The sequence below is a fragment of the Phacochoerus africanus genome, chromosome X (genome assembly GCF_016906955.1).
Source record: "Phacochoerus africanus isolate WHEZ1 chromosome X, ROS_Pafr_v1, whole genome shotgun sequence".
Classification (NCBI taxonomy): domain Eukaryota; kingdom Metazoa; phylum Chordata; class Mammalia; order Artiodactyla; family Suidae; genus Phacochoerus; species Phacochoerus africanus.
In genome coordinates, this window is record NC_062560.1 from 129,168,981 (window position 1) to 129,184,174 (window position 15,194).

Genomic DNA, 15,194 nt, shown 5'->3' on the forward strand with positions numbered 1-15,194 from the left:
CCTCTCTCATCTGGAGGGCGAGTGTCCTGGCAGCGTAGGGGACTCACACCAGCCCTGCTGGCCCCTCTCTTCTGCAGAGGCTGCTTCCTGTAGCTGTGCTCACCGGGTCAAAGGGCACGGGCGTCTCTGTGGTTCTCACGCTGCCCGGTGGCTGCCGTCCAGGGAGACGGGTCCAGGCGGCAGGGCTGGCCGCAGCTCTCCCGGTGCGCTGGGCGCTGCGCCCGGAGGCCCGAGGCGTTTCCCAGCGCGGCGTTTAGACGCCCCGCCATCCTCAGCGCGAGCGGGGAGCCTCCCTCTAGAAAGCAGGCGCGAGGGCGTGTGTGTGGCAGGGCCGAGCCCGCTGGCCTGGTCGCCTTCCCGGTTCCCCGCCGGGCTCGTCTCTACCCCCACTTCTCTAAGAGGCACGTGTGTCATTTCTAGGACACTGCCATGTGTTTCTTGCCTTTTTTCTGTGCACATAAGAGACTGCTGGAGGCGTGACGCTGTCTGCAGTTTTGTGGCTGACTCTGCTCAGTTAATGACCCCGCAGTTGCAGGCTCTGGGCATCTTCCTCTCCTGTCCCCCCACGTGGCTGAGATGGAAATGCTGGCTGGCAGCTCAGGGCAGGGAGCCTGCTTGCGTCTCCCATCGCTCGGTGTGGCCATTTAAACAGATCCAGACTTCGTACATGTGGCGGCCCTTTGAGCGCCAGGCCTGTCACATCAGAACGGCTGTCCTCCTTGTTCTCGGGCCCCTGGCAGACAGCACTTCCGTCTGGCGATGACAATGCCGGCAGCTAAGTTTTGTCGGGTCACAGATGGACATCTGAGTTGGATATAGCTGGCCAGGTGTGGAGATGAGACCAGAGGAGAGTGCCAGGAGCTGCCCCCCACTCAGAACAGCCACTGTCGCCCCCGGGACACAGGATGACGTGGCTGCAGCCTGGAGCTGGGGATGGAGGGAGCTGCGGGCAGACATGAGTGTGGAGATGCGAGGCGGGGCCGTGGGGTGACGGGCCCCCATCAGAGGGTCAGGCCCCTTGGGGGATCCGGGTGAGGAGAGCCGAGCTGTCACAGCTTGAGTGTGGATGGATCCAGGATCTTCTCCTGGGCAGGCAGGTGGGAGGATCTCGCAGATGTAGACATTTGGGACTCCAGATGGGCCAGCCAGCCACCTCCTTGCCACTTTTAGAGCGGTGGTGGTGGTGGTGGGGGAGCCGTGGAGCCACTGACCCCACTTTCCACCCCCCACCCCTGCCTCACCTCACTTCTCGCCTGCGCCCGCCCCACCTTCTAGAAAGGCTGTCTTTGCTGGCTGGCTCTCCTTCCTTTCCTCCACTGAGATTGCTCTGGCCATGGCCCCCAGCACCCACCTCTCGGAACCCCACGGGCAGGTCCCTGGGGCTTCTTTCCCCTGGGACCCCCTCCTTCACCCCTGGCCCCAGTGCCTTCTGCTGCAGTCTTTCTTGGTGCTGCAGGGTTCCTGCAAGCACTTTTGCTCCTGCTGGGGCCCTCCGGTGACCTCCCCTTCCTGCCACCAGGGTCCGGGCCACTAGCGAGCAGGTCCGGCAGCTGGAGAACGAGCGGGAGGCCCTGCAACAGCAGCACAGTGTGCAGGTGGACCAGCTGCGCTTGCAGAGCCAGAGCATGGAGGCGGCCCTGCGCATGGAGCGCCAGGCTGCCTCGGAGGAGAAGTGAGTGCCAGCTGCGGCGACATTCGCCTGTCCGCGTTCAGATCTACCCTCTGGCCCACGTGTTCAAAGCCTTGGGGCCGGGGTCCTGTGTGCCACTTGCATGCCTTTTGAGTCTTCTTTAGTCTAGACCGTCCTTATGCTTTTCCCGATTTTTAATGGAGTTGACTTTTAAAAATATATTTTTTATGTTTTTTTTTTGGTCATGTCTATGGCATGCGGAAGTTCCCAGGCTAGGGATCGAACCCAAGCCACAGCAGTGACCTGAGCTGTGACAGTGCCAGTGCCAGATTGTCTTAACCCACTAGGCCATCATGGACGTCTAAAGCTGACTTTTTTTTTTTTTTTTTTGTCTTTTTGCCATTTCTTGGACCGCTCCCGCAGCATATGGAGGTTCCCAGGCTAGGGGTCCAATCGGAGCTGTAGCTGCCGGCCTGCACCACAGCCACAGCAACGCGGGATCCGAGCCGCATCTGCGACCCACACCACAGCTCACGGCAATGCCGGATCCTTTAACCCATTGAACAAGGCCAGGGATCGAACCCGCAACCTCGTGGTTCCCAGTTGGGTTCGTTAACTACTGAGCCACGACAGGAACTCAAAAAGCTGACTTTTTTGAGGGGAGCAGAACAGCTCTATTTTCTTGTCTTTCTTTTCTTTTTTGGCCACCCCATGGCATGTGGCGCTCCCAGGCTAGGGATCAGATTCGAGCTACATCTGTGACTTAAGCTGCAGCTGCGGCAGCACTGGATCCTTAATCCACTGGGCTGGGCAGGGATCGAACCTGCGGCCCAGTGCTCCAAAGACACCACCGATCCTGTTGTCCCACAGCAGGAACTCGTATTTTTTTTTTTTAAAGGATGACAATTGCTGACACAGTATTTAATTTAATTTATTTATTTATTTTGTCTTTTTGCCATTTCTTAGGCTGCTCCCACGGCATCTGGAGGTTCCCAGGCTAGGGGTCCAATCGGAGCTGTAGCCGCCGGCCTACGCCAGAGCCACAGCAACGCGGGATCCGAGCTGCGTCTGCGACCCACACCATGGCTCACGGCAACACCGGATCCCCAACCCACTGAGCAAGAGCAGGGACCGAACCCTCAACCTCATGGTTCCTAGTCGGATTCGTTAACCACTGAGCCACGACGGGAACTCCAGGAACTCCTATTTTTAATTTTCATTAAAAAATGTTTCTGGTGGCTCAGTGGGTTAAGGATCCAGTGTTATCACTGCTGTGGCTCAGGTTGCTGCTGTGGTGCAGGTTTGATCCCTGGCCCAGGAACTTCCGCATGCCACAGGTATGGCCAAAAAAAAAAAAAAAAAAAGTTTCTTTTGGCCGTGTCGTGGCAAATGGCAGTTCCCAGGCCAGGGATTGATGCCAGTGCCGCATCCTTAACGCAGTAGGGCCACCAGGGAAATCCGAGGACAGCTGTGTCTTATTATAAGTGTTTCTTCTGATGCTTTAAAAAATGCTACATTGGAGAAAAGTGATGTCAACTAGTTGGCAAAGCTTGCCTCGCGGCTGACTGACGGCCTCTGAGGCGCAGAGCCCTCCCTGGAAGGCACATTGTGCGGTGCGGAGACGGTGAGAAGGCAGAGGCTGCAGGTGGAAGCAGTGAAAGCCATGGCTGGGGCAGGACCGGGCGGTTCTCCAGCCAAAGCTCCTTTGCCTCAGGCGGAAGCTGGCCCAGCTGCAGGTGGCCTACCACCAGCTTTTCCAGGAGTATGACAACCACATCAAGAGCAGCGTGGTGAGCAGCGAGCGCAACCGAGTGAGTGTTTGGGGGCGGGTGTCCCCCAGGCTGCCTGGGGCTGACCTAGCCCTGCTGCTCTCCCTGCAGCCTGGGACCAGGGGAGCTCCCCCTTCGGGCAAATCCCAGGCCCCACCTTCCCAGAGCCGGGAGCAGCCCAGGGGGTTGGTGACGCTGCTGTCCGTGGCGGGTCCCTCCCGCCGGCTGTCAGCGCCAGCTTGGCACCTGGCTTGGCTTTCTCTCAAAATGTCTCCGTATTACCGTTGAGGGGGGGGCTGGGAGCCCTTTTCTAGGTTGTCCTCATCCAACCTGCACGGGGTGCGGTTTCTAGTGATCACCTTTTAAGAAGGACGCCGTCACGCGTGAACTTGGCTGGAAGAGACCTGTAAGGGTAGGGCCTGGTCACGTGAGAAAGAGTCAGTTACAAAACCGTGACCCTTTGGTCTGCAGAGGGAGGGAGGGCTGGATGGTCTGTGAGTGGTCTGTGTGTGTGTGTGCGTGTGTGTGTGTGTGTGTGTGGGGGGGGGGGGTCATGTGAGGGACAGCAGACCTCTGACCAGGTGGCAGAGTGGAAGGACCCATGGGCCTCGGCTGAGCTGGCCTGTGGTGGCGCGTTAGTGCATGGGACCCGCTCAGGACAGACGGTGGCCCGTGCCCCTCGCCCCTCGCCCCTCGCCCCTCGCCGGGCCGGAGGAGGGCTGTCCGCGGGGAAGGGCGAGGCAGCGCTCCGGCCTACGCCTCCGCTTTCCGGGGCTGCGCGCACAGCGAGGCCCCGGGCGCGGCCTTGGCAGCCGGGCCGCTCTCGCTTCCTCTGGGTTCTCGCCTGGCGCGGCAGCCGGCCTGGGCCAGCTCGGGCTGCTAGCCCCTCGCCCGTCTCCAGGGATTGCAGCTGGAAGACCTCAAGCAGCAGCTGCAGCAGGCCGAGGAGGCCCTGGTGGCCAAACAGGAAGTGATCGACAAGCTGAAGGAGGAGGCCGAGCAGCACAAGATTGTGATGGAGACGGTGCCGGTGCTCAAAGCCCAGGTGAGCCTGGCCTGGGGGGGGCCTGCCTGGGGGGCCTGGCCTGGGCGCGCTGTGCCTTCGAGGCCCTCGCGGCATTCCTGGACCCCTCCGGGCCCTCGGGGTGACCGGCTTCGCGCCGCAGGCTCTGGGGGGGAGGGGGGGGGGGCAGGAGCGGGCTCTGCCGGTGCCCGGCAGCCGCGTCCGGCGAGAGGCCGACGGCCAGCGGGCGCTGCCCCTGTCTTGGCTCTGCCAGGCCGACATCTACAAGGCGGACTTCCAGGCCGAGCGGCAGGCCCGGGAGCAGCTGGCTGAGAGGAAGGAGCTCCTGCAGGAGCAGCTGGAGCAGCTGCAGAGGGAGTACAGCCGGCTGAAGACCAGCTGCCAGGAATCGGCCAGGTGGGGGCGCTGGGGCCGGGCCTCCCCCTCCCCGCTGGCCGGCCGGCCGCCCGCCCGCCCCGTCGGCTTCCCCGCGGGGGAGACTGGCTCGTCCCTGCTGATGGGACGGTTTCTCTTCTCCAAGGATCGAAGACATGAGGAAGCGGCACGTCGAGGTCTCCCAGCCCACCTTGCCCCCCGCCCCAGGTGAGTGAGCCCGGGGGCGGGGGGGGGGGTGCTTGGGGGGCAGCTGCACCCGCCACCCCTCCCCGTCAGGGCTGCTGATCCCGCTCAGTGGATCCCAGGGTCCCATGGAGTCCCTGTCCTCTGCCCCCTGCAGTTTGCGCGTGGGGACGCCCGCGGAGCCCGCCCCCACGGTGCCCGCTCTTTCTCCGCAGCTCATCACTCCTTTCACCTGGCCCTGCCCAGCCAGAGGAGAAGCCCCCCCGAGGAGCCCCCCAACTTCTGTTGCCCCAAGTGCCAGTACCAGGCTCCCGACATGGACACCCTGCAGATCCATGTCATGGAGTGTATCGAGTAGGCCGCCCGCCGCCGGCCAGCCCAGGACGCTGCGCTCTCCTGCTCCGAGACCGAGGGTGGCCCCTTCTCTGGGCCCCGGAGCCAGCTGCGGGCCTCACGCCTCCGCCCCGCCTGCTGGTTGACCTCTTTCTGGGCGCACGGAGCCCAGCCAGGCCTGACGCTCTGCTCTTTCTGTTTGTTCTGTCTGCTTGAACCGCTTGTCTCTGGAGCTCGCTCATCTTCCGCCTGCACCGGGGAAGTCAGGAGTGAAGGCTGGGCTCTCGGAAGGAGCTGCTTCCCCGGCCCAGACGGGCGGGACCCCTCCTGCCAGCCGCCTGGCACAGGGCAGCGCCGCAGGCGTGGGCTGAGGGGTGGCCTGGTGGCGGCTGCGCCGAGTTGGATTGAACCTGTCCGCTGCCCATGAACACTGGGTTTCTTACCGATCACCGTTTCGTTGTCATAAATGACGCCGCACCGCAAAGCCCTGGCCATCAATCGTGTGTACCTCTGAGTTGGATTCTTGGAAGCAGCACCCCTGAGCTTCTGCAGAGGGGCTAGTCGTGCCGGGGTCCTTCCCCCAGGAGTGGCTTCGTGCCCCGTAGCCTCGCCCCACGTCAGGGGGAGGTCCAGCCCGTGGGCTTGTGCCATCCGCCAGACGTGCTCTTCTCTCGTAAGAGTGAGCATGGGAGTTCCCCTTGTGGCTCAGCAGGTTAAGAACCCGATGTAGTCCCTGTGAAAATTCGGGTTTAAGGATCCGGTGTTGCCATGGCTGTGGTGTGGGCCGGTGGCTGCGGCTCCGATTTGACCTCTAGCCTGGGACCCTCCATATGCCGCAGGTGTGGCCCTAGAAAGAAAAAAAAAAAAAAAAAAAAAGAGAGTGAGCTTGAAGGAGTTCTCCAGTGGCCTCGCAGTTAAGGATGTGGAGTCGTCACTGTTATGACGCTGGGTTGATTCCTGGCTCAGGAACTTTCGTAGGACGCGGGTGAGGCAAAAAGAAAGCTTGAGCGTCTTTCCAGAGCTCGAAGGGTCCTTTTCAGTCGTTCTAGTATAAATGGCTTTTTTCCATCATTTTGCCCTGTTTGCTGCTGGACTGTTGGTCTTTTGTTCCTTGACTTCTACTAGAGGCTCTTGGCTCGTTAGTGGGATGGAGTGAGAGCAATTGCAGTTATCTTTTCCCACCAACTTGGTGCTGGTGTGTTTGGACTTGAGCTGGTTCTCTTCGTGTAGACACATTTCTCCACTGTTCGTCACGGCTTTGGGTTTGCTCAGACGTTTTCCCAGCACTGCAGTGTGTGCCTTGTCCTCCCCAGAGCACTGCCACACAACCAGCGCAGGGGGGCGCATTTCATCACCGTCCAAAAGTCTCTCATGCTGTTCTTGCACCAGCCCTGCATGGCCTGGCCTTGCCAGTGGCAGCCACTTGGTAATCTTTGGCAGACTGCCAACAGCGCAGGCCTCTTGCGTGTTGTTCTGCAAGATTCTGGCTCTTTCCGAGGCTGTCAAAGGCATGGGCGTTGGCCCTGCAGTTGTCAGGAAGGATGTCCCCCCCGCTGCTGCCGAGGGCTGGCCTGCTGGGGAGTGGAGGTCACGGGCCCAGCCCCGGCTTTTGTCCAGGGCCCCCTGCTCCCTAGGGTCGGGGTCTGGGTCTCCTGCTGGAAGCCAGCCCAGCCAGTGGCCTGTTCTGAAAGCAGAGCCTGGCCTGGGGACTTGCTTGTCAGCTGCAGGGGTGGGAGGAAGACCCAAGCGGGGTGGAAGGTGGGGGGGGGGGGGGGCGGGTGCTGGGGGCGAGTGATCTTCCGGACCTCTGCTCTGCAGCTGGATGCCACTGCCGGGGTGATGGGCGTGGAGCCGCTGGGCCGCCTGCACCCTGGGTGCTGGGACTGTGCTGCTGAGAGGGGCTCAAGGAGGAGGCAGGACGCGGAGCCCCCCCCCCCTCCCCAACCCGCCGGGGCTCTGGCGGTGGCACCCCCAGAGGCTGCCCAGTAGCGGCCGGGAGCCTCCCACTGCCCCCGCCTGGGCCCTGGGGGGCCACTGCTCTTTCGGACCTTCTCTTCCCGGAGGCTGGGCGCCCTTGCTCGCTGCCACCTTCTCCATGTCGGGCCGAGCGTCCGTTAGAGACCCAGGGTCTGAAAGCAGGCCGGTGGCCCGGAAATGAGTGATTCCACTGTCTCTCTGGCTTTCCTTAGGTTGGGCTTCCGGAACAAGTGGCCGGATTCTTGCCATGAGGGAAGCCGCTTGCCCGCCTTATTAGCTGTGGCCCCTTGCTCGTCACCGTCCTGGGTGTGGGAGGGAGAGAGACGGCTGGACGCACAGCCCCGGTGTCGCTCCCCGCTGCTCCACAGTGAGCCAGCCAGTAAGAAAAGAACCCAGACGAGATGGGATGTCAACATAGCAGCCAATGAAGACTTCTGGTGCCTTCCTGGCAAGGGGCAGGGACAGGCCTGGGATGTCGCCCCTTCTGTGGGACGGAACAAGCACTTAGGGACAGTGGGTACCCACGGAGACTTCGGCATCTTAGAGGCTCACGGCTCTGTCATCTGTCGCCACCAAAGACCACGGTGAGATCAGAGGCTGCACTTCTGGACAACACAGGCCTCTGCAGCCAGCGCTGTGGACACCCTGTCGCCCGGGGCGCACTCTGGCCGAATAGACAAAGTCCTGTATAAGGTCTGACCCCAATAAAGACGTAAGAGCTGCATCCATGTGCGTGGGAGTGGTTGTTTTCCTTGTGTGTTGAGGTATTTTCCAGATGCCTGGGCTTCGTATGCAGGAGTTGGAGCCCTGGAGACCGTGGTGGCCCGTGTGGGTGCAGCTGGGAGGATGGCCGGCAGGTGGCCGGCGGCAGGCAGCGCGAGGCCCCACCCCGCCCCTCTGCGCTGTCTTCGCTGGGGCTGCACAGGCTGGGCGGGGTCAGCAGCACAGACCTATGCCTCCCAGTCCTGGAGCCAGAGTCCAAGGTCAAGGTGTGTTCCAGCCTCTGTCCTGGGCTCGTAGGCGCCACCTTCTCTCTGACTCTTCACGTGTCTTTGCTCCGGGTGCACCTGCGTCTCCACACCCGCCTTGTCCTAAGGACGGCGGTCACGTGGCTGAGGGCCCGCCCCGGGCTCACCTCTGCCAAGGCCCGTCTCCCGGCACAGCGGTGCCCTCAGGTCAGGACTCCCAGGGGTCTCTTTCGAGCGGGACACATTTCAACCCGTCTTTGTGTGTGCTTGGCCTCAGGCTCCTCATCCATGAAATGGGAACATCCAGGTTCTGCCTTCCAGTCGAGTAGCTACCGAGAGCAGGCGGTGGGCCGCACACTTGGTCCGCAGTGGACAGAGAAAAGGCGGCGCTCAGATAGGCCTGCAGTAGCAGGGCTTGCAGGGCCCAGGCAGGACGGGGGGCAGCTGCCCCCCGATTTCTGCGACCTCCACGCTTACCTGCCGGAGCGTTTCCGTGCTTAGTGAGGGTGAGGCCGCAGGCAGGGGAGGGTGGCTCGAACCTTGCCCACGGCCGGAGCGGGAGCTCTGGGGAGGTAGGATCCACAAACCCCGAAAGCGGACATCTCCACCCACCGCCCAAATCCCACTGCGCCGCACTGTGGGGAGGGGTCCAAGAAGCCAGCGTGGAAAACCAGCAGCACCTCGTTGCCACGCCTGCATTTGCATCGCCTGCAGTGCTATCACGAGCATCAGTGCGTTTTCTCATTTATCTGCAAAGCCTTCTTCAGCCCCATCAGGGTGAGCTGTGCGTGGCTGCTGAGAGACGGAGGGAGAGACAGCTGTAGCCCGACCGTGATTTCACACGGAGTAGCAGGTGTCCGGCTGCCTCAGGCTTTGTAAACGCAGGCGCCCGTGTCACAGGTTCCCATGTTCGCGAGCGGATCAGCTGCCCCGCGAACCACGGTGGGGGTGGGCAGAGAGCCCCCTTCATTCAGGGATGAGGAGCCAGTGCTTCAGCAAACCAGGAGGAAGCAGAAAATGCATCCCGAGCTTATTCTCGAGTGTGGTACGCCAGCTGCTGTATTTCTCTCTCTCTCTCACACACACACACACACACACACACACACACACACGGCTTTGTCCCGAAGTACGAGGGCTGTGCGGTCCTTGGCGAGCCCTGACGTCCAGCAGCGGCTTCTGGGAGCTCATCCCCAGATGCACGTGCACTGACCTGACGGCCAGCTGCTTCTTAATCCCAGCTGAGCTGTGGAGGTGGCCGGGTTGCTGTACACTTGTGATGCCAAAGCAAGTTCAAGGACTGTGTGGCTCATGCTGTAAACCTAACATCATGTCATTCCAAACAGGAAATGATTTCTTTTCCTTTTTTAGGGCCACACCTGCAGCACAGGGGTCAAATTGGAGCTGGAGCTGCCGGCCTACACCACAGCCACAGCCACAGCCACTCGAGATCCCAGCCGGGTCTGCAACCTACACCACAGCTCACAGCAGTGCTGGCCCCTTAACCCACGGAGCAAGACCAGGGATCGAACCCGCAACCTCATGGTTCCTAGTCGGGTTCGTTAACGGCAGAGCCACGACGGGACCTCCTGGAAGCACCTTTTCTAAGTCTAGCTTATTTTGAAGCACTGCTTGCCCAGTGGGTCGGGAGGAACGCAGTGGAAACAGGAACACATGTCTCCTTCCCCGGGGCAATTACGCAGTCTGTCTCTAACAAGCACTTCTGAGAATTGCCCGCCCAAGGTCCCGGGAGGCCCCGAAGCTCCTGGATGTTCATTCTTCCGACAGCGCTCCCAGCCTCTCCTCGCTGCCTTTACCCGGACCCACGCGCACAGCTCCTGCTCTCTTGCTTTGGTGGATCAAGGCTCCGGGGAGTTCCCGGTGAGAGTGGGTGAAAAGGCCTGCTGGTTTCCGGGGGCAGCAGGGAGGCCAGGTGGGGAGCTGGGCGCGCATCCGGCTGTGAGAACTCGGGTCTTGGCGGTTTGCCGTCCCTGGCATCCAGCGCCACTCTCTCCCCCTCTGCGTGCCGGGCTGATGAACCGGAGAGGGACTTGGGGGTCGGACGGCAGCCTCTTCTGGGGCACTGCAGGGAGAAGACTTACGGGTGTGGCCGGGGCTCCAAGAGCAGAAGATCCTGAGGCCCGAGATGAGGAGCAAAGGGAGGCTTCTGGGCCAGGGCTTTGGCTCGCTCCAGGAGCGCCCGCCGCTGTTGCCTCAGGATCTGGGGACCCAGCAAAGCCCCGTCCCCGTTAGAGGGACAGGATGGGGTGGCCCACGGGACAGGAGCCCGCACGTGTGCCGCAGGCGGCCGAGCCGGCCCGGGTCCCTCCGTGGCCTGTCGGGGACTTTGAGCTCTCTCCCGGGGTGTCAGGGTTGGGAGCAGGAACCATCCTCCTGTGAGCAAGCTCTCGGACCCCCGTCACGCCAAGCGCAGGTGCCACAAGACTCGTGGCTGGGTGGCCTCTGCGTGGGGGACTCAGCAGGTGGGTGCCCGCTGAGACACGTGGGGGACGGGAGGCCCCGGGTCCTGGCGAGCTTCCCGCCCGCGTGTGGGCCATCAGCTCAGTGGACTCTCACCCTCCCCAGGAACCTCCCTTCCGCCACCCTCCGCGGAGGGGACAGGCTGGCAGCGACTGCCTTGCCCTCCAGCCCTGCTCCCCCTGCAGCCTTCGCTTCGCGGCCACGGCCGGAGGAGCTTTATCCGGACGGCTTCCCACGCCCGTCTGTGCTTCTAAGGCTTCTCCACGCAGACGCACAGGAGGCAGGGGCAGGAAGCGGGCTGTGCGATGATCCACACCTGTCTATACCACAGCTCTTTCAGCCGGTCCCCTGTGTAGACACACCTTTGGGCTGCTTCTCACTTTCAGGATCAGAGAGAGCACCGAGCTGAATCCCCCGGTACCTTTGTCTTGGGGCAAGAGATGTTTAGAGGGGGCGGTGTTGAGTCAGAGGGCAGGCCCTTTCCAGGAGCTTCGGACAGAGCAACAAACGGCGCCCCCCCCCCTCCGCCCCGGGGAGGTTGCATCGGCTGACAGTCTCACCAGCTGTGTGTGAAAGGAACCCGTCTTCGCACTTCCCACCTCCAACAGGATGTGTTCGACGCTTTACACCTTTGCCCGTGTGGTCACCCGGGCACATGCCGACGCAGGCCCACTTTCCTTTTGATGTGAGTGTAGCGGCACGGCACGTGTGGGATTTGGACAGCCGTCTCTCTCCTTCCAGAACTGCCGATTCATCTCGCTTGCCTGTTTTCCTTCTGACCGTCATACTTTTCATGCGGGTAAGTGCTCTCTCTACATTCGCGTTCCAGATCTTTCGCAACATTGCAAGACACGTTTCCTCGCCTCCGCAAGCTTCTCTTGCCTTTGCTCCTGGTCCTTTTCTGTGTAGAAGCTCAGAGCGTTTAAACGTCTTCAAGTGACCTTTTGTGTTTTCAAGATAAATGCTGGATTTTGTTTCCTCTGAGAAGCCCTGCCCGTTAGAAACTCGTGAAGGCGTTCACGCGCATCTTCCAGGACTTTCCTCGGTTATTTTTGCTTTTTCGGGCCACACCGGCGGCATACGGAGGTTCCCAGGCTAGGGGTGCGATCGGAGCTGACGCGGCTCGGATCCCGCGTTGCCCTGGCTGTGGGGTAGGCCGGCAGCTGTAGCTCCGATTCGACCCCTAGCCTGGGAACCTCCCTCCATATGCCGCAGGAGCAGCCCTAAAAAAAAGAAAAAGACAAAAAAAGAGAGAGAGAGAGAGAGAGAGAAGATAAATGCAACAACACACTAGTTTTGACTTTTACAATTACCTATGGATTTACTTTGACTGATGTTCTTTATTTCTCTGTGGGACTTTGAGTATCGTCTCGTGTCCTTTCCGCTCAGCCTGACACACTCCCTTTGGCTCGGCTCGGCTCGTAGGGCTGATCTCCAGGCAAGGACTTCTCTGATTTAGTTTATCGGGGCGTGTCTTATTTTTTCTTCATTTCTGGAGGAAAATTTATGTCAGACAGAGAGCTCTTGCTTGACAGCTTCCCCGCGTCCCCCCCACCCCCGCCCCGGCCCCTTCAAAACGTTAAACATGTCACCCTAGTGCCTTCTGGCCTCCATGGAATTTGATGAGAACTTGTCAGTCTTGTGGAGGATCCCTTCCGAGAAGTCACTCCTGCTGTGCTGCTTTCGAGATTCTCTCTTTGGCTTTGGCTTTCGTTTGTGTGCTTGTTTGTTTCTGCCTCACCCGGGGCATGTGGAAGTTCCCGGGTCGGGGACCGAACCCGCACCGCAGCAGTGACCTGAGCCGCTGCAGTGACAAGCTGGGTCCTTAACCCACGGTGCCACAAGAGCAATCCTGTCTTTGGCTTTGAACAGTTGGATGACACTGTGTCTTGGTGTCGGTCTCTCTGGTTTTATCCTGTTTGGGATTCACTGAGCTTTCTGGAGGAGTACATTCAGGCTTTCATCAAGTGTGGGCAATTGCTGGCCGTGCGTTCTTCAAACACTCTTTTTGGCCCCGTCTGCTTTCGTTTCCTGGGCCTCCCGCAAGGCATGTGTCGTCGCCTTGATAACGTCCCACGGGTCTCTTAGACTCTGTTCATTTTCCTTCATTCTTTTGACTTTCTGCTCCTCAGACGAAACAACTTCAGTTTTTCTCTCTTCCAGTTCAGTGATCCTTTCTTCTGCCTGCTCAACTCTGCTGTTGAGACCTTATCGTGAATTATTCACTTCAATTTTTTGGTACTTTTCAGTTCCCCATTTTCTACTTGCTTTCTCTTTATAATTCCTGTCCCTCTATCGATAGTCTCTGTTTGTTGAGACGGTGCTCCTGGTTTGCTTTAGCCTTCGGAACATGTGATAGAAAGCTACTTAAGTCTTTGTCTAGTAAGTCCAACGTCCGAGCCGCCTGACAAACAGATTCCGCGCCTTTCTTTTCATCCTGTGACTGGGCCATGCTTCTTTGTTTCTGTGCATGCCTCACAATTTCCCACTGAAATCTGGACATCTCGAGTATTATTATGTGGTGACTCTGGAATCTGCATTCTTCCCTGCCTTCAGGGTCTTTGTGGTGGTTGTTGTCGCTCTCTGCAGGTTGTGGTTGCTCTTGGTTTCGCGAGTTTTCCAAACCGTTTTCCAAAGAAGTACGTTCTATCATGTGTAGTCTCTGAAGTATCTGCTCTTTTAACTTGTGGTCAACTAGTGCTTTGACAGAGCTTTCCTTACATACTCAGAGCTGCAAACGAGCAAACAAACAAGCAAAAACACAAAGAAGAAGGAAAATGAAGAATGAGGAACCTGAGGGACAGAATACCTGCCCGGCCTCTGCAGACTGGCTCTGTGTCGGGGCGTTCCTTCCATGCTTGGCCAGTCCGTTCCCAACTCTGCCTTAGCCGTGGTTTCTTATGTTTTTCTGAGCCTGCACATCAACTGGAGGTGGAAGCTCAGAGTATTGTCAGGTCTGTTCTGAGCATGCATCCAGCCCTGGGCATGCCTGAGACTTTCTCGATTCCCCATGGTGAGCAGGAGCTTTGCAAAGTTGGTATTCCCAAAGGCACCTCTCCCCAGTTTCTCCTCCAAGGTTTTTGGTGGGTCTCTCGTCTGCCCCAGCTGTACTCTTTGGCCCCAAGAGGCAGGGGCTTGTTCAGTGTTTGCAAGGAACACCCTCTCGGCCGCTCTTCTGCCCAAGGAGTTGGCTCAGGTGAAACAAAGGCCGGTGTCTGGTGTCGGTCCTTCAGAGAAGCCCCAGATAGGTGCAAGCCAACCACAGATGCGATCGCTTGGGAACAAGGTCTGCACTCCTCTCCTCCCTCCTGAGCCAGGGATCACCCTGGGGGCCCAGGCTGCCACCCGCAAGGCGGCTCCTCTTCTGGGAAGGGGTGTGGGGGCGAGGCTAACGTTCCAACACCAGGAAGTCCTCCTGTGTTGAAACCGCCTCTCTCTTGCTTGGGTGCTGGAAACAGCACACTCGTTGGAGGGTTCCGGCCGCCTTGACTCTGACCACGTTTGCTAAGTCCGTGACTGCCTCAGCGGAGGGACAGACAGGCCCCCGGAAGTCCACCCTCTGCTCTTTCGGCGACGTCCCTCTTGGGCTTTCCCTTTCAAGAGGGGAGGAGATCTTGTGCTGCAAAGTCGCCCTGGGAGTGAGGAGGGGTCCCCGGCCCCGCCCCCTGGCCCTGAGGAGTACGGGCAGTGAGAAGCGAAGGGAGTCTTCCTTGGACAGGGCCGCGAGGAAGTAGCGTCCTCGGGGTTCGGTTCGAGCTGAGCCTCCTTCATGGCAGAAGGTAGAGGAAGCTTCGAGAAGGGCCTGATGACGAATTCGGAGTCCCAGAGGGCGCAGCCCGGGTGGGGGTCCCAGGGGAGGTGTTGGACCAGGCAGCGGGCTTGAGGCAAAGCGGGTCCTGGCTCGGGTGCTTTGAGGTGAGGCCTGGACTCCGGTCTCACGAAGGGTTTGGAAAACCAAGCAGGAATGTCAGGTGTGGGAAGTGCCATTTTCGCACCTGCTGGATTTATAATGCAGTTTCCTCTTCCCTTCCATTTGTGGGATTGTTTGCATTAGTAAAGCGCATCCTACCAGTCACTCTTCGATTCCTCTGTGACGCTTTATCCCTTCAAGATCCTGCTGGACTGGGTGTGAGTGTGTTGAACCTTTTCGCCTCATTATTCCCTTGTCTGTACACTGTGGTTACCAAATTTGGGGTTCAGTGTTACGTTGGCTTGAGGCCATGTTGAGCCAGATAGATGTCCGTTCTCCTTGGTAAACTCTTTTGTGTGTGTGTGTGTGTGTGTGTGTGTGTGTGTGTGTGTGTCTGTGCCCTTGGCATGTGGAAGTGCCCGGGCCAGGATTCGAACCCACCCCACAGCAGTGGCCCAAGCCGCTGCAGTGACAACGCCGGATCCTTAACCTGCCGAGCCACAGGAGAACACCATCAACTCTTTAACAGTTGAGCAGGGGACTCGTG

The 15,194-nt window shown here is 59.7% G+C and overlaps 1 protein-coding gene across 10 annotated transcripts in view; it reads left to right on the forward strand.

Annotated features, from left to right (window-relative positions):
* Positions 1-8,015, forward strand: part of IKBKG (inhibitor of nuclear factor kappa B kinase regulatory subunit gamma) — a 20,977-nt gene extending 12,962 nt beyond the window's left edge. For 7 of the 10 annotated variants that reach the window (XM_047765906.1, XM_047765907.1, XM_047765897.1 and 4 more), the window contains exons 5-10: positions 1,520-1,672; positions 3,345-3,441; positions 4,301-4,444; positions 4,677-4,819; positions 4,944-5,005; positions 5,197-8,015. In XM_047765906.1, coding sequence (XP_047621862.1) covers positions 1,520-1,672; positions 3,345-3,441; positions 4,301-4,444; positions 4,677-4,819; positions 4,944-5,005; positions 5,197-5,339 — 742 coding nt within the window. In that variant the 3' untranslated portion in view covers positions 5,340-8,015. The remainder of the gene's footprint in view (positions 1-1,519; positions 1,673-3,344; positions 3,442-4,300; positions 4,445-4,676; positions 4,820-4,943; positions 5,006-5,196) is intronic. The other 3 variants (XM_047765900.1, XM_047765899.1, XM_047765901.1) reach the window with 2 other exon arrangements.
* The last annotated feature ends 7,179 nt before the right edge of the window (positions 8,016-15,194 follow it).